The 22,696-nt window shown below is 36.3% G+C and overlaps 1 protein-coding gene across 6 annotated transcripts in view; it reads right to left on the reverse strand.

The window, feature by feature from the left end:
- Positions 1–22,696, reverse strand: part of LOC116169887 (paired box protein Pax-6) — an 80,138-nt gene that overhangs the window by 12,739 nt on the left and 44,703 nt on the right. For 5 of the 6 annotated variants that reach the window (XM_031486074.1, XM_031486071.1, XM_031486070.1 and 2 more), the window contains 3 exons: positions 21,109–21,328; positions 5,042–5,191; positions 4,894–4,976 (listed from right to left, as the gene is read on the reverse strand). In XM_031486074.1, the coding sequence (XP_031341934.1) occupies positions 4,894–4,976; positions 5,042–5,191; positions 21,109–21,328 (453 nt within the window). The remainder of the gene's footprint in view (positions 1–4,893; positions 4,977–5,041; positions 5,192–21,108; positions 21,329–22,696) is intronic. The other variant, XM_031486072.1, reaches the window with a different exon arrangement.

Consider the following 22,696-nt stretch of genomic DNA (forward strand, 5'->3'; position numbering starts at 1 on the left):
AATTTCAATTGAATTCATGATCGTGTTAATTGATTTACCAATGATTGCAAATAACTTCACGAAATAATTTCGCAGTGATTCCATATTATGTCAACCCAGTTTTCCTCGATTTTTTTACGATTCCACTTCAATTTTCCATGATTTCGTTATTCAATGCCTTGACGAAACAGGACTGCAACAGGACACCAGAGCTGGAGAAGGGTTAGCACCAAAAGTGTTCCTTCTATCAGTTCCAGTGAAAAAGGTAAGCGTGATATGGCATCAACGCAGAGGGTTATCTACCCCATACTGACGTTTCAAAGGAAAAAAATTGAAACAGAAATGGAAGCCGCCTGGTTCACAAATACGCATGTCAGAAAAATCGGTCAGACTACGCCTTCCTTACAGAGATTCCAAATATACCTGCTGAACATCCTGCAAACGACATGCATGATATACCACGTACTCCATCACCAACGCGTTTTCAATTTTCAACGAAGAAAGCGAAGGAACTCTCTTTGCGGCGGCATATCCACAACCAGGTCCTTCCGAAACGCAGAAGAGAGGCACTAGATTATGTAATGCTTCGAGTTCACCAGATCTTTTTCCACAAAATTCGAATGAAATGATGTCGCTAAAACGAAAAGATATTTAAGACCTCGATTGTACTCAGGGAAAGATACCCAAACCCAGCACAGGGTTAGGTGAATCATGATGTTAGATTGTCGCCGTGCGAGAGAAGCCTTCAAAGTACCATCCTGGTCCGATATGGCTACGATTGTAGCCGCCTCCTATTCCAGCAGCCTTAGGTTCATCTCACGTGTGGGATGGATTGAGTGACTTTGAGAGGTCGAACGACCCTAATCAGGGAGGTAGTACAAAAGGCCCGAATTTGAGGCCTAGATACGCTTGGACCCTGGCCACCCTCCTACCGTAATCCAGGCTCCAAAGGCACTTGATATCATTTCCCGTTCTCTCGTCATAATGCTGGCTGTAAAAAGAGGTTGTACAAATTTTTGTAGCGTGCTACTTCTCCGGAATATATAAAGATGAGGCGTCAGAAAGATTTAAAGAAAAAAACAACCAAAGGCAAACCGGAAAGACGGGAAAAGGGTTGAAGAAAACCATCAGGCGCGAATCTTCATCTGGTACGGTCTGACTCCGGTGTAAGAATTTTGGACGATTCCTCAAACGGTGATGAAAAACATTGAAGATTTAAAGAAACAACGTTCTGGATGCGACGAAGATTTCCAAAAGAACTAAAAGAAAGGATGATTAGACATGCGGACTAAGATGTGATCGTTGGTTACATGAGGGTTGTATGACCTACAGAGGCAGGTGCCAGAACTGTGGAACCAAGGCCGCAAGGAAGGATAGAAAGAAGATGTAAGGTCCATCTTTTTTGCCTCATGTAGCCCATCTCTTTTGTATTTTGCAGGAGACATCGACCGATTTGACCTTAACTTTTTTTATTTTTTGTGATTTGTCTTTCTTTAAAAGGTGGTCCACTTTACCCATAATGATAATAATCTATGTTACTTAGGTAAACTGTTACAATTTAATAACAATTATTTTAACAAATATGCCACAACAATTTTAGTATAACGATTAGGATTAAAGGGGAATTTTATAGAATGCCTTGAAAAAGTGCAACGTGGCAGGGATTTATATTACAAACAACTTGTGGCCAGGCCAGATCCACCGCCAAAATTAAGGAAATACAAGGATCACGCAGACAAACGAATTATTCGTAACGTTCGGGAATACCAGAAAAGGGACACTATTGAATATCTTCAAGAATAACTCATAATTTTGAAATGAATGACTAAATGTAAGACAGTAATGTATTATTATATTGTATAGCATATGTTAAATTGACATTTTGATAGGTTTGAATGAGTAGGCTAGGCTAAGTTGCTCTTTAACCGTGAGGGTAGATAAAGTGAAACAGATGAAACAAATGGGACGCGGAGCACGGTGCAAAATGACGTTCAGAACATATGACAATGCTGTTTCTATGAAAAGACCGCGACGACAGGACCTAAGCTGGCTATTTTTGACGTATACATTAAATTCAGAAGCTTTACATTGATTTATATGGCTTCTGCTATAAAAGAAAGTTTTGCATTATACACGAGGATAAAAGAACACTAACCATCTCGTGAAAGTTAATTCACTCAATGGTTAAAATATCCCTTTATTGGCTTATATAATAAATAACTATTACAATTTTAGCATAACGCATAGCGAAACGGTCGCGGCGAATCGATCGCCGCGAAATGTACCATTCCCCTGTCAGATGTACCTATCTAAAAAAGCGATAGAACATTACCTCGATCATTGGATTTTCAATGGGCTTATCTGTAGTGTTTACAGAGAGACAGACGGACACCATCGACACCCCTATAAAGCTGGCATCCTTTTGCTCTGCTGCTTAATAAATACTCACCAACCTAGGTAAACCCGTTAGTGCTGTTATTATAGATTCTTTAATCATTTGTTTTGGTCCCCTCTACTCCCCCCCCCCACCTTCATATGTTACATAATACACCTGACTACTCGAGTTTAACCTTTTTTAAATTGATGGAAATATGGACTTATACTAGATTTCCTGAATGTTCGCTGTCAAGATTCAATATTAACAATCTTGCTGGAAAACATCGGAAATACTGAAAATAATTTGTATTTGATATTCTTTTCTTGCTCATTTTTATATGAAACAAGTAAAAACGTTTTCGGCCATGGTTTTCTTTACTCGAAGCATCGATGGTTAAAATTTCAAAGAGATGTCTTCACATATAAGAAAGTTGGCATTGCACCAATATGAGTATGCGTAGGTACATCTGATTTTTACAATATGCGATATGTTTACCTTTACTAGAAGGATCTGTGGTAAATATTTCAAAAAAAGATCTTAATAAATAAGAAAGTTGACATTAAGTGGACATTAATCGTCTAGATTTTTCTTGGCTGAAGTGCCACTGCTAAATGTATTGAAAACTGTAGGACGCTTCGGACGCACAGACGGACCTCAACGCACACATCCGTGCCTTGAAAAGTACTAGTCGCCCCATAATATTTAGATAAGCAATTTATTTTTTCACAGTAGGGTAGCTTGAATTTATTGTTTCGTTCTTTCGATTATAATTAACTTGTTTTTTTGTTTAACTGTATTCTTTTCGGTTAGGGTAACATTTATTGACAGTTGATATGTCATTTATATCAATAGAAAGAGAGAACCACAGCCAACTACTACCAAAGCAATTATTAATCACCCATTACTCTCTAGTAGTGGTTTTCTGTTTCTCATCAACATTGGAAAACCTGATAGCTTTCGCTTCTTCATTAATGCATTTCGGTTCTATTTTCATCAACGGGAATTAATTTATTTCCGTTCTGAATAAGATTTTGTGAAATACAAAACAAGCATTGCTGTCTGTTTGTCACCAAAAACGAGAAATATTAAGGTGTAATTTATAAATATTATATTATAGTAAATTGAGCAAATATACTAAAGGAGCTCCTGGGTATGGCTATAGTTTGGCATTGTGTATTATATGGCTAAAGATATTCTCACTTTGAATTTCATGCAATTCGTTTCATAAGTAACGGAGATGTCAAAAAGGCCTACATAGCGAATTTTCGAACTCCGATCTACAAATTTGATAAAGCATCCACCTGCAAAATTCCATCGTAATCAGTCCATTCGTTTTCGAGATATTGTGCTAACGGATAGATGGACAGACACTGTAAAATTATGAACTTGCTAGGAGCTCGTTAATAAGGAAACTCAGAATGCTACTAAGCATTTCTTCCAAATAGACCAAAAGTTCCACCCCAATTTCATCAATATTTAATAATGCATCCCAATTTTGTTTAAATCCTGTGGGTGAATTTTGGTGTCAACAGTATCAATTATATATATCGTGTCTTTAGTTATTGCTTGCCTTAAAATTTTTATCAAGTGATGTATCGTTTTAGTGTCATCCATCGTGAATAAATAATTTCATTTGTAGCCTTCAATCCAATCCACCATACCCATCATAACGGTGTATACCGGTTAGTGGGAAGATTAATTAATTGAAACCGTGGTAATTACATTGATGGTTCTTTTAGTTTTTATGGCTAATTAAAAATTAACGTGAATTTGCACTGTAACAATTGGTGCGGTAAGTACTTCTGATTGTAGAAAACCCTTAAAAAACTCACCGTGTAGCAATGGTATACAAAACGCGACTATTCTGAGAACAAACTGGCATACCGTTGCGAGGAATATTTTGAGATGCGGCAAAGGGGCCGCTGAAGCTTTCCAACGATCCTTTACCGCATAAGGGACAATAGCCCTTTAACGTTGATGAAAATATCACATTTATATTGTTTATACCCAATATTAAAGTTACCATTCTACCATTCAAATTACTGCTTGTTAATGGTCATATTCGACAGTTTGAGAGAATAATAATTTACCACTAAAATAAAGGCCATAGTTGAAGAAAACTGTATGGAATATATCGTAGAAAAATGGCAGATATGTAAGGTGCTCAACACTGTCCCTACTTCGAACAACAGGATCGGTTACTCATTAATGGTGGAGGTGGTGGGGAAGTACAATAAACAATTGTTTGTTACCTACAAAAAACCAATCTATCTACTAACTGAAAAATAAATGAAAAAGAGCAGAGGGTTAACATTTAGCATGGCAGGCGACCGTCACCCTTTTTATTTGACGAATGAACTTTTTTCTCAATTTCGCGTTTTTTTTCTCTAAGAGAAATGTTCATGTTATTGTTACTTTTGCTTAAAATTTGAATTGCAAATTCATTAGATTTCCGCGAAAAAAGTTTTTGTTTTCAAATTGAAATTTGCTTTATCAATAACTAAGGGTCGTTCTACTGATGTGTAAAAAATTGTTACCTGGATACGTGCCTCAGGTAATCCAATTTTTTCTGCTAGCCTCTCCCTCGCAAAAACGTCCGGATAATGAGTTCGTTCGAATTCTGGAAAAAAAGGAAAGCATTTCGATTGCAATTAAAAATTTCACCGTACGGAAAAATGTACTCACCTTTTTCTAAACTGTCGATTTGCTCGTTTGTAAATGAAGTCCTATTTCTTTGTAGTTTCCTTTTCAATCGGAGTCGTAATTGTGAATCTTCGTCGCCTGACGAGTTGTGCTCGGAATTTCCATCAGATGTATTCTCATGCATCGTGTCTCCTGTTAACAAAATGTCTATTATTACCGAAACTTCTTCTCTAAATAGTATTTATACGGTCTTGTAATTAAAATGATTTGCTTATTTTGTGCCAATTAGTGGTTGCATGTCAAATTTTATTTCATTTTAAATCTCGAAGCTTTCGTGATTTCCATTTCCTGTACTTACCTATAGTTCAACTAAAGGAGAAATGAATAAAACACGTAGTTCTTCATGCCCATTTACATTTCGTAGGTAGCTATGATAAAACTCTTAACGACATCCCTAGTCATGGAATAAAATTGGCAAACTGAACTATTCAACCCAACTATCCTTCAAAATAATATTTAGCAACGCTTTAAAAACAAGACATTCATTGTAAATACTGATCGATGAGCCAACCAAACTAAATACGCGATTCGTGGTTGACTGTCAGAAATTATAATCCTTATTATTACAGCCTTATTTTTCAGCTTACACCGACACAACCTCAAGCTAGGATTTTTGGTAAAATGGGGTAAATTATGCACACAAATCTGAACAGTATAAATTTAAACTGCTTGAATCCCTATGAAATCCCGCTTATACTTAAAAATTCCGACTTGAAAATGTCGAAATTGGCGGATTCAAATCAGAATACAGGAGGTAACGCCCGATACTCAGAGTACATGGGCTTTTAGGTAAAAATCTTTGACGCTCCGAATTATTTCCGTGGCCTTTCAACGCGTTTGTCCTGTATTGGTACACAATTTGAGTTTTAAATTTCGTCAAACTGGTAACTTTTATAATGTTTTCAGTTATAATAGATATAAAGCTTAGGACACTCGCCGCCCCAGTTTCAGAGACACTAGTGTGAAAAATATTGGGCCTAGAGAGTCATCCGTGCTTTCAAAACAATTGCTTAAAACCCTCGCGTGGACCGCCTATCGTAATCCAGAATCCATCAGAACCCTCTCGTAAATAGCTCGTCTCAAAAAATTCCATCGCGAAAGATCTACCTCGAAATATTCGTTTCCAAGAAAACTCAGTCAGACAATCTCCTACAAAGAAAGTCGCGCAAAGGTAAACTTAATCAAAATTGAAATTGCACAAAAACAACTAGCCACCCAGTTAATTCGCTATAGGAATATTTACTACCGGTAAAACACCTACTTAATATTTCTGCTAGGTATATTCGGCCCAGAGAACAAACATACCGATGATTTGCCTCAAAAAGCTTGCATATCAAAATAAGCTCTTCCTCGAAAGTTATCCTATAATGATTGCCACTAAGGAAAAGATTGCCCGTCCAACAGTTCGAAACACTTCCACCCCAAAAGGAAATTGTTTTTCAAGGTAACTCAAAATATTCATTCTCGAAGCATTCGCTTAAGGCACATTTGACATAAAAGATTGCCCTAATAGATTCGCTTCCAATAAGGAAATAATTCGTGTAAATGTGAAGGAGAAGGTGACTTAAACAACATACTAAAAGTAGGTACTGATGGATGGGGGATTCACAGCCCTAAAAATAAAAATATTAACCATTTCTTTAATGGAAAACATCATTTTCGACAATGTCTTCGATGGATGCTCCATTAGTGCACGAGACGCAGATACTGGAGCAGGCAATTTCAGCTTTCAGGAAGTTGCATTACACCCCACACCCAGGCGTGCATCGGCAAAATATTGTGTTAAGAATGGGGTCAGGTGCCATGAAGTCGTTGGTTGTCACGGATGTTAGGATGCTATCGTCTCTCTTTGGTCCATTCCTATTAGCTAGTAGGTTGGTTGAGATCGAGAGTTGCGGTGTTTTCTACTGGAAAAACATCGTATAGAGAGACCCTTTTCTCATTTCACCCTAGAGCCATGGGAAATGGAGTTACTTCATAGGTCAAAAACTGCAACATACTTCATCGTTTTTTTTGTATGGTTAGTAAACACATTTCTTCTTAGACTATTCCATGCCACCGAATTTTCTTTTAAACTTTGCATCGTTTTGGTTACAATATCTAGGACTGGTTGGGAGTTTACTTTGCAATTTCCCACAATTCCCGTTGAAAGCGACGTGAAGGCAAAATGGGGTATGGTCATTGAACCATTCTCGATCTTGTGAATATATTGAAGGAAATTTACGTAGCGTTTTCCACTTAAAAAAACTACTTCGACTCTCTTTTCGTGTATGGAGAGGATTTGAACCTGTCATCCTCCCCTCCCATTTACCTACCTGCTTGAGCCAGATTGTTTCAGTAGACTTGGAGAATTCCGCTCGCGTGGCCTACTGGTTCAATGAACTACCCAACAGAATTGATGATTTATTAACTTTTCCCCTTATCGTACAGGAATTTTCAAAAAGAGCTGTCACTTTAAAAAAAATATGACGATTGATATTGCTTCCTCAGACAGTACTTTTTTAACAGGGAACAAAGCCCCCAACATTCCTGCTATGGAAAATTTACAGAACCCAATCGAAGTATGACAATTTTAGTATTAGAGGTTGAAAAGTCGCACTAGTAATCCCAGCTCTCAGAGACGGTCTTACTAAGTTCTATTCACATTTTAATGGAAACATGACTGTTCGAACATAAGGTAACAGAATTTGTCCAAAATACCTACGAAATTGAGTAAAATCTCCGATTAGCAGAAAGATAGACCACGAAGGTGAAGAGTGATTTAGAAACACTGCGAAGAGTAATTCTGAAGAAGGAAGATGGTTTAGCGGTGCTTTTGGATAAGCGCTCAGTAGTGCCTGTCCATGTGTCCTGCAGAAAAATATACACACAAAATCGATTACTTCCTTCAGAGTGAGGCGAGTGAAAACGATGGCTGAAGTCATCATTTGGAAGGCAGATCCCTGTCAGTGTGAGGATTTCTATCCACGCGAACACGTGCGTTACCATTTTGAACGCTTCAAGAAATTCAAACCTGCTTCTGCGACTCCTGAACGACCTGTAGATGAAACCAAGCAGTGAGGTTTTGAGGGGGGCTGTGCAGAGAGCTTGAGGAAGTAGAACCTCGACCAAGATCTCGATGAGGAAGACCTTGTTCAAGAACCCAGACTCATTGCAGGATCGTTATCAAGTCCGACAGTGAACCCCAGAGCAAGAGGGCCGGCAAATGTGTCGCCCACGGTCCTTCATTACTCCAATTTTACTGCATTTAGGCGCCTATTTGTATCAGAAAGAGAACCGCCGTCTCCCCTCCTCCCCGATTGGGTCCTGTACATGTTCCATGGCTGAGATTTTTGGGAACTGTTAAAAAGCACTGCCTGAGGAACCAACATCAATCATGAGATATTATGGATTATTTGTTTGCCCGAAGAGCTAAAGTTCCTGTAGGTACCTACTATATCCTTTGAAATGTGATTATTATTATTATTTTATTTTAAATTTCACACTTTTATGGAGTTATGTCAGTGGACGGGTGTCAACACCAAGTACCACTGATACCTATTGCTATTTTTATGGTCAGTGTAGAAAAGATCGCACTATATTGCATGTTTTGAGGATGACGGATTTTTGTGCTAGTGTGTGTGTACGTGGTGGTAGTTGTAGTATGTCTAGGTTTTATTTTTATGTACTATTATTATTATTATTATTCTGTGGGTTACTTAAGTATAAGAACATTTATTGCTATGGGCCGCCGTTTACGAGACATTTACGAAAAACTAAAAAAAGGGACAGCTCCACCCCCATCAATCAGTACCTTTAGTATATTGTGATTAAGATACCCACAACTATACGAAAATTCGCTTTTACACGAATTATTTTCCCTATTTTAGAGTTTTTGGCCTTCGTTGAGTGGGCACTGATCCTTGAACTCTTGAACTCATAGGAATCGATTGGGGAAGGTTTGACGTTGTCTTTCGAGTCCAACGCACGGGCTTTTGAAAAATTTCTCAAAGAAAAACGAAAAAAAAACCCTCACTACGGCACGTCCAAGAGAAGAAAACTCAGCCCCAGGCAAATCTACGCTGTCGCATCTCTCAACTTCCACGAATAATCTCTGCCCAAATCATGTTAAGGAAAATCCAAGTGATTCTACCGCCAGGGAAACTCGTTCACAAAATATTTGCCTCTGTATCTTAACATGAGGAAAATGTTTGACCCGATGTATTCGCCTCCTCAATATTCATTCTGGTAAAATGACTTCCTACTATTCGTCTCCCCCCCCCCCCCTCCCTCAACAAGTAAGGTCGCTTAGCTTACGAAATCTCAACATCGCCAAAAAAACTGGCCTGAAAATAATTTGCCCCCGCAGAATATTCGCAACTGTCAGCGTCCCCGAGAATCTTCGCCCAATAGGAAATCCATGCAAAATATCCTCAACCCCTACAACCCCTAGCTTCTGATCCACTCTGCCATTGCCTAATTTCGGTTTGGTTTGGCATAAAAATTGAAAAATTAAAGAAAAGTTGTTCAATTACGGTACAAAGACGTTTCTGACAATCTTCTTTTTAGTAATAATTACACCATTGTTAAAATGCGGAACGGATTTATAAGACACGTTTCACACAACATCAAAATAAAGATACAGCACAATATCCCTCGACCAAAATCCCCCCGGACAAAAATCCCTGTCATCGTCAACTGTGATTTGCTGTAAGTTCAATTAACCGTTGAGTGTATTTAATGTGATTGAACCGAAACAAAAGTACCTACAAGAACTTATGACCTAATAAAATTATTTTTCAGAAGTGGAAGCTGTAGAAGTAGGTAAAGTTGTTAAAAAGTTTTAAAATGTGGTCGCAGATCCAGTTTGAGAAAGTATGTTCACACACAAAACTTCTAAGAATTTTAAATGTAACGAGTGTGGCTTCCAAAGATATTAAGTGCAATCAGTGCTATTACGCGACTAGTAATAGCTAATAGCACTCGCTTAAACCAAAGCACATTTATTAGCATATACAACTATACAAATTTCCATATGGGACCAGTGCTGTTCTAGTGGATAGTTACACAATTGTTGGCTTCGAGCATCATTTTGTCTGTTGAAAACCACAGAAATACAGCGCCCCAAAGAAATATATGGGAATTTTTGAAACAAAAATCTATCAAATGTTTATGATAAAATACGTGAATAAGATAGTACTCATGAACATTTAGTCCAATGAGTAGCTAACTTTGTAAAACACATACACATTTCACTTTGGAAGGCCTTTTCAGTTTTAACCATCCCGTTTGATATGAAATATACCTACCCATATTTGGAAAATTCACAAAAATTAGTTTAATTAATCTACAAAGACGTTTGGAACTACTTCTTTTTAAGTAATAATGACACTATTTTTGAAGCGTCGCACGGATTTATAAGTCTGACGTAAAATTAAAAAAAAATTGTAAATACACTGATTTATAGTTTTATTAAAACAAAAACGTTTTGCACAATATTTGGGCCAATAACTAAAATAAGTGATTAATATTTGTTCAAGAGTTAATTTAAAACTGTTGTGTCAAACAAATCTCATAGATTAACTTGACACAGCGAAAATTATAGCACACTCACTCACGTTTTGTTCTTGATTTTTTTAAATATTCTAAAGAACCCAAAAATTAACTCGCTACAAGATAAAGGGCATAGAAAGGTCTTTACAGACCCAGTTAACACACCATTTTTGTATTTATTTTTTTATTTATTCATGGATTCCCTTAAATCACATTATATACAGTGATATTTATTTACAAGTAGACATAGGGATTTATGTATATTATTTTTCCCTATGTCTATTTTCAAAAGACAAAATCCCTTTTTAAGGGCACCTAATTTTATGCATCCAAAATAACTTTTTATAACAAATAAACATCTGGGTGTAATATTAATTAGTTTGGATATTGTTGCTTTGGCTTAACAGAAAATAAATCTCTGACGCTCCTTAAACTGTTACCGGCACTATACCATTGACAAAATCAACTTTTTCGAAAATAAAAATACGGAAGCCAAATTAGGCGCACTCCAGAAGAAGTTCTGTCATTTAAAAGTAGACATAGGGAAAATAATACCAATAAATCCCTATTCGCTCCTGGTATTTACTTGAAGATTTAAAAAAAACATTACAAAATATACATCTACACTGTACTCGGCGTATCGCAAGCAAATTTGGAAAATGGAAATTCATCGTAACACTGTATCTTTCACACATGAAACAATTGGCTATACTGCAGGTCAACCAAAAAATGTATTTTCAAAAAGATCCGCGAGCTCAATAGCTTAAAATCATACTATCCAAATAGAGATAATGATGAAAGTCTCTTGTTCTCACTCATGGGATTTTAAAGTCAAATTTAATCGTAAACTGAGATTTTGGACCTTGTCAAACAATATATGTTTATTTTGAAATTTCAGTGATTGAAAGTAAAGGTATTTCTCGAGTCGAAACGTGAAGTCAAGTTAATTTATGTTTTTTACTTTTCATTTTACTATTTAGGAATAGGTAAGTTATTATTGAAATCTTTATTTAGTTGAATTTTGGCAATATACTTCTGGCGAGTTACATAACAGCACGCATATATATTATGGCGCCTGCTCTTTGTTGTTTCAAAATAATAATAGTTTAGACAGAGTATTATTTTCAAAACGTTTTAAACCAAAAAATTTATCATATACGTGGACATTGGAATTGAGGGGAGACTCAAAAAACATGGTCAATGACTACAATGTCGGGTCTTTGTTTATATTTTAAAAAAAAATTGCGATATATAAGTAGAGGGGTTTCTGGTTGGTTATTTATGTTAAAATTGTACAAATTATCAAATTGTTGTCGGGGAATTGTAACACACGCTCCAGATACCTCACTTTCAAATACGAGTCACGTGAAATTAAATTTACTTGTAGAAACCCCCTATTAATATTAATACTATTTTAAAATTAATTGAATTTTGAATTAAATGTAAATAAATAATCAATTAGATTAAAAATGGACAACATACTTAGGCCGAAACTACATTAGTGCTAATGAATTTTAAATGAGCCCATTTGATTAATCAAAAACAAATTTGCACTCCATTAATAAATAATAGCGAAATAGGTTTTTAGCCGGCGTATACGGATTTATTTGCCGCTTTTCGGAGTTTAACTGCACGTGAAGTTGCATTCTGTTTGTATAAAGAAAAAAATTACACTATAATAATGAGCGTTTATACGAAAAAAAGCAAAATTAGACAAGTTGTTTGACAGATGTACGCATATGGAAGATAGGACAACAAGCAGATCGAACCGAAAAAAGGCGAGAAACTCGTCGAGGTGAAAAATTCGAGTGGACATAAGACCTGATTAGAAAAAGATGAACACGGTCCAGGACAGGAAAAAAATACTTGTCGGCGACATTCAACAACTTTAATAAGATGAAAGAAGTGTAAACCGGTCGATATGACTTGAAATTTTTAATTTCTGTAACCGTCAAAAGATAAACAAGAAGCGATTCTGATTTTCGTGTTTCGGAATCGGGGCGAGTGCTTAAATCTAAAATATTTAAATTTGAGTTGCGAGATTCATAGGCAGAAAACATAAACAGGAGGCAAGGGAATAGGATCAGAAGATGAAATAAAACAAGGAGAATGAAATGGTGAGGGTGGATATGAAATGGGGTGGAGTTTACAGAAGCGGAAGTAAAGAGGGTTGCGAAGCGGGTGGTGGGAAACAGCCGCTAGTAGAATGACTAGAAAGACGATAAAACTCCTATGTTACACTTTTGTTTTTCAAATAATTTTTGACAAAACTGGCTCGTGAAAGTCGTTTATTAAATAGATTTTATGAGTAACAAGTTGGAAACAACGTTCCCGAGCATCACATATGCATAAAACTTTCATCCATAATTTTTTTGCATTTTATTTGCAGCGAGCACAAAAAAGCTTCGTATTTTTCACTAGCGTTAATAGACCACCCCCTTTCCAGCCCGCTGTTGTCGAGTGTTACGATGAAATTTACCGCTAACACAATTACCGGTTTAGATTGGGCAGCAAAAGTTCACTCGCATGGAATTTATGTTCATTTTGGAGCGACCGCCCGCGCCCGTCAGTAAACGAAATTATTTTATCTCCACTCTCCCACTACCTCAATGTAGATTGTAGATAATTACTATTTCACATTAACCAACGTTATATGTAACGCTCCCATTTCCTACAAAAAAAGTTGGAAAAAACTTAGTCCGCATCCCTCATCTACTGATGAGATGATTTAGATAATGCCTTCGTATCAAAAGTGGTTTAGTTTTTAAACACTCTAGACCACTCAAATCGATAAAAGATATTTACACTTGAATTCGGATGGTGCGTGTATTTCGAAAGTCTTACGTCTGGTTTGGGGATGTTTCTTTCGTACGGCTTTATATAACGTTTTATGGGGTTGGCGAGGATAAAATAAAATCTTCTACTATTGTCAATCTTTTTTTCCAATTGTAACACGAATTTAATCAAACCGCAAATTGCGCATCTATCACCATTTTCAAATTCCTTGCGTCAATCGAAAAGAGTAGACGTCCAAAAAACGTGAGAATGTCATTTTTAATGTTAAAGAAATCATGTGCCTAGGGCGTGAAGTTCATGTGACACTTTGATTTATGCCGCTACCCTTTACTAGCTTAGAGGACGTCGGAAACCTGCAGCTTCATTTGAAAAGACGATCCTGAAGAGTAACAGAGACAATAGAAGTGGAAATATAAGAGTCGAACTACTTCACCAAGGGAAGAAGTACGAATTTACACTTTCCACTGCCTTGACAGGATTATGAGGAAATATTCCATAATACACACTCTGAAGAGCTTGATCAGGTCGACCTAGTAAACTGATAGCAGGGGTGTTATATTTAAAGTGAACTAATCCGTAATTCTACTTCATGCGCCCCCAAGAGCATTCGCATTGGAAAGTCGCATTCGCCTGCGTGTGATTCGTTCCCGGAATCGGAAAAATTCACGCTCTCCAGAGGTTGGTATGTTAAAAAAAAGATGTTCAATGTTTTTTGAAAAAATCTTCAGAGAAGGAGCTTTTTCTAAGACGCTTTCCGATTATTTTGGTGAAGCTCTTGGGAGAATTTTCAGAGGCATTTGAGACCTCAAAACATCATGCACAGACTCGCTTCAGAAATTATATGACATTTTAGAGATACTTCAGAGATTCTGAACAGACTACTATCATCTATAATTAGTATATTTATTACAAATTTTTCGTATGTTCAAAAGTGATGTTAACACATCTCCAGAGACCCTTACGTGCTTAAAAAATATTTAAAGAATGTAAATCTTTATTCATTTTTCCCAGACTCATCGGAGAATCTAGGATCTTTGTCCACGTTAAGGGATTTTCAGAGGTTCTTTAAGGACCCTTTAATGATTCGTTAAATATTCTTTAATTTAGTTTTTCTAAAAGATTCAGGCAAAAATTCTTCAAGAAATTTATCAAGTATAAATCATAAATAAAGATATTTTGGAGGCCATTCAGAGATTTTTTTGCAGACACCTACACCTAGGCATCTTTCAGGGAGTCATAATCTACTTAAAATCTTTATTGATGCAAGAGAAATTCTTCAAATATGTTGTAGAACTTCTTGCAACTTGCTCGGAGGGTAGTTAAAGATTTGTTATAATTTCTTCACGGATACAGAGGAAGTTTCTAGATTAATTGCAAATTCTTCATAGATTTCCTCACGATTTTTAGAGGCAGGTACTTCAAAATTTACGAGATAATTTCTGACTTTTTAAGATTCCGGTGCCATAGTACTAGATATTTCCTATAGAACCAATGAAAAAGTTCTCATGAATCAATTCAAATTTTTGTAAAAACATTCCCTGCGGGATGTCTAAATGAACCCTTGAGAAATCCCTAATATTTATAGTAGTATAGTAAGGCCGGACAAGAATCACGAAGACCTTCAGTGGCATTAGTTCAGGCAAGAACCCTAGTTAGTTTAAACAACAGCCACGATGACCTTCAATGAGTTTAGACATCTACCACGCTTGGACTTGGCGCATGCGCAGAAAGTGTTGGTTATCCACTATTGATAAATGATCCTTTAGGAATTTTGGGAACCTATGAATAATCTCTATAGCATTTTAACAATCTTTAAAGACGTGATAACCGCGATTTGATTATTGACTATTAATGCATGAAACGAAAGAAACTGCAGGTGAGCAGCCTACATTCTGCTTAAACGGTTAAATTCGGTTCCAAGTAACAAATTTCATTAGTTTTCGTAAATAACAAAAGCGTTGCGCGTACAGGATGTAAAAGTTAAGTTAAGTTAATTGGCGGAACAGAAAACTACTGTAACTAAACTGAGGGCCAAAATGTTTCCCTTGAGAGTTAAGCCTTCGAAAGGTCCCAAACTAAGGCTTTTTCTTTCATTTTTCTTCAATCACGTTCCACGTTTGATTTTGCAAAATTAGCGCGCCTCCAAAACGAAGGTGTGAGTCAAATGTTGTTTTCTATGAGATTTTGGAATCAGAAGTTTTTCAACATTCAAATAACATGCTCAAAATTAAAGCCTTTCCAATCATAGGGCAAAATCATTTGGGTTGATGTCCAAGAGGTGAATGTTACCGACCATTTGTCTTTTGACCAACAGATGATAACTTTTCTTGCTTTTGTTTGCATATAATCCAGGAGTCAAAACGTTGATTCCTAGGTTCATTCTATCACTGTGGAGATTATCAAATGCCATAGGTACCAGTCAGTTTTTACGGGAAAATGTGCCTCGGAAAATTCACACAGTGTTTGCCCTCGGAAAGTTATATGGTACCTACTAGGTTTGTTTCGGAAATATTATCAATATTCGACCATTCTTCGTTCAGGAAAATTCTCTCCAAAAAAGTCGTTCATGAAATATTCGCTCCCACCCCCTCCTTCAAAATTGCATCTTTAAGTTCACAAAAACTATAATCGAAGCACTTAATGAGCACTTAATTCTGAGCTTTTTGCTATCTTATGGATAGACTACATACTCACAACCCAAAAATCTCGGCATAGGTCTAACAATGCTAAAACATGCTGATACAGTCATCTGAAGCGAAATTCATTTTCCATTCCCAATTTGCGTTCAAGTTTTGTTTCAAAGTTAATATCAGAAGTCAGGGACCCAAGGCGCTTCTTTTTGAACTGAGCGAGTTTTCGAATATTACGGAGGGATGGTTAGCTGCTGGGTTCTTTGGTGTGAATGATGAAGGAAGGAATTTTGGGAATCACTATTTTTGTGTAAAAATGCATTGTTCTTTTATAAGTCAATAATTTTCCAAAAGAACTCGCGCACTTTATTTCAGTAAGACGAAGGATGTGCCATGGAAATTTTTCCTTTGTCTTGTAAAGACGTGATCAAATTGGGACTTCAGTTTGGCGCGAGATTAGCTCAAGTTCCGAGGAAGTGCTATACAATGTTCATTACGTGGGTTTCCTCATTATCGTAAGCTAAAAAACTAGAAATTCGGCGTTTGTTGGAGTCAACGTGGATTTGATGGTAACTGTCAGTTTAAGTATTGGTGACTGAGAGGGTTTCATTGGTTGATTTGGGATTATATGTCAGTAGGAGTCGTTTTTTTTTAATGAATAATGAATGGGGGCGGGGAGATAAGCCAGGGTATAAAGTCGAGATAAACACCAAAACCCGGTATTAGTGAATTGCACGTGAGCAGGTTGCGAGCAGGTCGAAATCTGATCACAATTTCGGCGTTTACACTAGATATAAACTGTTCAAACCAATATAGACAACGAGCGACAAACACAGATGGACGGACAAACATTCCAAATGACCAAAATGTCATCAGTTAGTTCCTTGACCATTATCTATTACTGAAAACACAATTGGAAACCGTTCGTGCGTTATCATGTACACAGACGGACGGACGGAAGGTCCACAATCATGAACGAGCTAATCGCTAATCGTTTGAGAACAGTTCACGCCTGATCTGTACCCTGCTTTAGTGTTGAAATTTAATTAATGCGGTTTGAGCCGTTGTAGTGCTCACGTCAAAATTATTAATAGAGAGGAATTAAGATCGGGATTTCGAAGCGTTGGTAAAGGGTAGCATAGGGAACCCATATGGAGAAGTAATAAAACAGGAAACTAAACGGTAGGTATGTCAGTGAAAGTTCGGGTAGCCGTATTAAATTAAGTTCGAAAAGGGGCAACCGCGCGAACCTGCAGTATAAGAAATAAAGTCCAAGAGATAAATACATCGAGGAATGAACTGTATCGGGAAAAACACGTTTTATCTGCGAGTGTGGAAGGAAACATTAAGTAAAGTTCAAGTAGTGATCAGTAACCTTGCATGCATCATTAAAACGCTTCAGTTAAACAGTGTATTCGTTGTGAAAGAGCATTCTTTTTGCGTTTTTCAACATGAAAATTGAATGAATCCAAATTTAGTTTTTAAAACATCAAAATAAATATTCAATCGCAATTCTTGGTCAGGTAACAAAAATTGTCATGAAAATGGTTCGATACAATCTCTGTAGGACCAACCTGGCTAACTGTCGTTGTATACCACCCTTTAAAAAAGTGGTAAGCATTTTCAAAAGCGCAAAGATCATTAGGACAATCGCCTCGTCTGAGTGGTCGCACATGCGCTGATCGATTTTGGATTCAGTATTTTCGTTCAAAGTTGAGTTGAGATTGTAATTTTTGTTTGGCAAACCTGCTTGAAGATTCGCCATGTTGGGACACAAATTTTTTGCATTTTGCAGACTAAGGCAAAAGCATATGGAAACAAAAAAGTAAATCAAGATTCAAGAGCCTATACCTTGAACCAAGTGCTTCGCGTCTTAAATTTATTTGAGGCAAAACCTTAGCTTTAAAAAGCTTTTACCTGAAACCGTCAAGAAAATCTAAATTTCAGGGCTATTTTGACATTAGAAAGTTGATCTTTACCTGACTAGTACTGTAATATTTTTGCCTCACTCCCATTACCGTCTTAGTACATGCAAAATAACAATTAGATCGTTCATTGAATAAGTTATTCAATCAACGATTGGATAATTATAATGCAGACTATGTGGATATTTTTAAATATTAATATACCTACACAAAGGATAATGGTTTTTTAATTACTAACAATTAATGAAATATTTGTGGAAGTAATTATTCCTTTATAGGTTTGTATGCCTTTTCGTACCTCTTTCTTGACTTTGTGGGGAGCGCATATTGCACTACGTCATGAAAGTGAGTCCACATGACTTGGAGGCATTAAAGAGATACTCGGACGTCCTCGTACTTTTAAATAAGCCTCCGCGTCATGTAAACGACCACTTTCATGACTTATTATGTAAATAACTATAAGCCTAAGATATTAATCTGAACTCCTAAAACATCAGCTGCTGATTCAGCACGAGCACATAATGGACTTCACGATACCAAATCAGTCAGTCACTAAATTATTTCCTAAATAATAACCGCTGAGTGAACTTCACAAATGGTAATACCTAATACCTAACACGATGCTTTTCAAAATACTGTGGTGTTCAATACCACAAAAGTACCAAAGATGACATAGCATACCAGAATTCTTACAGTGTGGCCAAACGGTGGTGTTATTTTATATTGATGATTAGAAGATCCGCCATGTTTTAACCAAATACACTGGATTGGTGGTGGAAACCAAGGTGACTTCATCCCCTTGCGATTATATTGTAACTAAGTGATAATAAGTTTAATCCAACAGTTGTTTGACCTAAGCATAACTTTTCAAATTTGGTAGTGCTATTTATAGATGGTATTCCAAAAGCTATTGAACTATAAAAGAATCTAAATTTGAGGCTTTGTATTTTGATAACTATTGTAACGTTTTTTAAAAATTGTTATATTCCATCTAGTTACCGTTACACCATCTGTATATTTCTCGGGCAAGTAGATAGATAGTGTTCCAAAAGCGGTCCAAAGCCCCTAACTTGAAAATTCTAAACGACCCCGTATTTTATTCAATTTTCAGAATTTACGCTGAATACTAAGACAAATCTACACAAGATAGAACTATACTATTTTTTATCGTTTTCGAAGTAAAGCCTATTGAACTATGAAAGAATCTAAATTTGAGGCTTTATATTTTGATAACAATTGTAACGTTTTTTTTTAAATTGTTATATTCCATTTAGTTACTACCATCTGTATATATCTCGGGCAAGCAAGCCCTTTGGAAAATTTCTTGACCGCGATCTTATGGAGAACACGGCTCATAATCTCCTGACTCCTAACCTACATACAAATTATTTACACCTGAAGTATTGCTCCTTAATCGCAACGGTTACGATATCCTTTTGAAGAATAGCTATTGCTTTCCATTGAATGCTAATTGCGGTTTTTCGTATTCCAGTTGCCTGACGTAATAAACGTTAGATTTATTCACTACCCCACCCCTTTCTTTTTTGTTGTTGTGTTTTTGTATGATTGTAGATTAGTGGCAGAGAGCACCCTTTTGAATTCAGATCCGTGGCCAGTGTTCAAAGGCAATATTTTAATTTCGTCAATACAGGCGAATTGTAAATAATATATTTTTTGTGATAGCCATTTAAAGAAGTTTAATCCTGCGGACGGAAGTGATAATTATTTTCTTACAACGAGTAGTTCCATTCTGTAAGTTACTTTTTAAATTTTGACTCAAATAATTTCACCTTCTCTTTGAAACGTTTGGAAACCACTTTTTATATTCTTGAATTAAGTTGCCATTTCAATTATTCTTTGACTAGGTACCGTTATTGCTTATGTTCCACCCATTCAATTTCTTTATCCTTTTAGCTTTATCAAGAACAGAACAAAAATCTCTTACCTAGTTTGATCTCTGAATGGTTCCCTCTCACTAAGTATTTTTCCTCTTTTAAATTGTCTTTAAGACTAAATGGCGCCTATCTAGTTTAAGTACTTACTTATTGTTGCTTTGTGGACTAGCCATCACCCCGACCCATATCTACTTTACCTGAGCCACAGATTAACCTGAGCTTACCGTTCGTAACTAACGGTAATTTTGTTGCGTGTGCTTAAAGTGCATGTAACACTATATGAAATGAAGCTTCAGTCTGAGTAGACATTGTAATAATTATAAAAATGCAAAAACAAATATGTTATTATTGTCAAGCGTCTCATTATGCTTAATTTTTCATTTATTTTCTTATTAAACTAACAATATAGTTTAAAGTGAGGCAGATATATTTGAAACCGTTTTCCTGTATGTAAAAAAATAATTAGAAGAAAAGGACAGCAAAAAGGGAATAAAATTCAACAGCCTTTATCTCAAAAATAATTAAGGATAATATAGATCTTAGAACTTAACGTAGATTCTAAAAATCAAAAAAAAATACAGGGTGTCTCATTTAGAATTTCCAAGTTTAAGATGTGGACCGCTTTAGGGACACCCTGTATAAATAATACTAGCAAATTTCCAAGTGTGCAAACAACTTTTATATTAAACTTATTTGTGCAAAACCTGAGGACATGAGTTAGAGGGGGGATATTGTAAATTTAAATTAATCGTTCATCTTTATGTATTCATGGTGCTATGGGTTCGGCAATCAATTTGTAAGTGAGCCAAACAATTTTACGTCGCCATTGCGTTTTTCGAAACTGAAATGCAAAAATATAAAATCTTTTTGCACGATTTCAATAAAAAACAACTTTATAATCGAAAATCAGTATAAGAAGATAAATTAATTTTTTCGAAATTATGTATAGTTGTACACCTTCAACACCTTTCTTCGTTCAGTTTTCCGATGTTTTCGTGTGTACTCCAAAGCGAGGGTAGAAAAATCATGTTCCCAGAGAAAACGACTAATAGGACAATTACCTCACGTTAAATCAAACAATATTAAGTCCATGAAGACATGTAGATAGTATACATCTCTGGATTTTTTGAGTCGCTCAGCCACGAATTAAGTTGGAATTAATTCGATTCGCTATATTTTTATGCTCAAAATCCACCAGGTATCAAAGTCTCTATATGATTTCAATGGCACCACCACTAACTGTCACAAATTTTCCACTTTCGAACCCTTACCTCTTTTCTGTAAATCGTCTCTAGTGATTTGCGTCGTAAGTGCAGCGGGTGCCGGCGGTAAGCCGAGGTGTGGAGTCGGCGTCGCACCAGGGTACCATGCCCAACCTGGCGCCTGTCCGTTAAACATCCTCAACTTATCGTAAACCGATTCGTTTTGCTGCGACGCCTGTTGTTCCTTTTGCGACGCCAAATTTCTTAATACGCGATTTATCGACGAGACCTGCAAACAAAATTACCTTCATTTTAACGTTTTCTATTAAGTTAAGCGCGATTATTGCTAACAAGAAATCCCCATCACATTGTTCCCTCCTTTCGTTTTGTATAAGTATATAGTAACAATTTTGTGGGAAAAGTCTATATGCAAACAATGTGTGCCAGATGCAAGCATTCCGAATACGCAATTCTGAAGCATACACGCACCCCTTGTAACTAGCTTATAGCTGATCCCTGAACGTTATTACGGCTTATTCTTTGGAGTTAACCAAGTGGAAGTACAACACCTCGTCATTGTCCGTCACCAACACACACATGTAAACCCTATTTTTTTCCCTTAACTTACAAGCAGTTTTCGTGAAATGTCATTTTTTTTAAAGGATAATTACGGATTTTTTTGCCGAAATTTATAATGATGTCGACGGTTGACAAATGCGTTTTTAGTACCCAAACGCGTTTTGTATGTGCGGCATTATAATGTGCGCGTCTTGAGTGCTTCTTAACTCCTACACAAAAATTAAAATTAGGATTACCCGATTATTAACGTAAATTTATAGAAATTTCAGGATTTTCTAGTTATGTGCAGCTGGCGCAATTTTAATGTATTAGCAAAGAAAAACCTCTAGTTTTCCATTAATTTTCGCGAAATCAGTATAGGTGAGTAAGTCGGTCATCGATATGTCATTCATGGAGTTAATTATGTAAAAAATAAGAAATTGAAACGGCAGTACGTATCACATTCTCTCATTTATATCGTTATTACATAATCGTTAAGCCTTTCACAAGTTTATAAAACCGCCGCCACGGTTAATTAAATGAAGATTAAGGGTGGGCTGTTATTGTGCATAAACAACTTTCCTTTTTTGGGATTTTTAAGGGCAGATTACAAGTAAAAAGCGATTATAAAGAATTATCTCGTGGCAGTTTCAACATTTTGCGGTTAAAATATAAAATAATATCTGGAAGCAAGAGCAACATAATTTGATAGTCATCTGACGACAGCACCCATATCAAATTTTCTTTTGAAATGTTCATGACGTACATAGCGGTCAGATTGAGGAAACACGATATAGGCAAAAAAAGTTTTTATTTCGGAGTCCTTTTATACATTCAAAAGGCAAATTAAAGATTTTGATAGCGTTTTATTTTAGTGGTGCGCGGAGGCATATTGTCATCAAGACGTTATTGTCTCGAGGGACATCGCCCCTGTAACAATCGTGCGGTTTGCCTAAAGGGAAATCACCGTGGTTTTATAAATTGAACAATTTAATTCGGAGAAATTCAATTACATTTTACGATAAATTTCTTTCAAGTTCATTTTGAAATTCCCGTTATTACCGCTCTAACTTGAAATCCTGCAGGTCCCTCAATACCG

Source organism: Photinus pyralis, unplaced genomic scaffold (assembly GCF_008802855.1).
Source record: "Photinus pyralis isolate 1611_PpyrPB1 unplaced genomic scaffold, Ppyr1.3 Ppyr1.4_LG4, whole genome shotgun sequence".
Classification (NCBI taxonomy): domain Eukaryota; kingdom Metazoa; phylum Arthropoda; class Insecta; order Coleoptera; family Lampyridae; genus Photinus; species Photinus pyralis.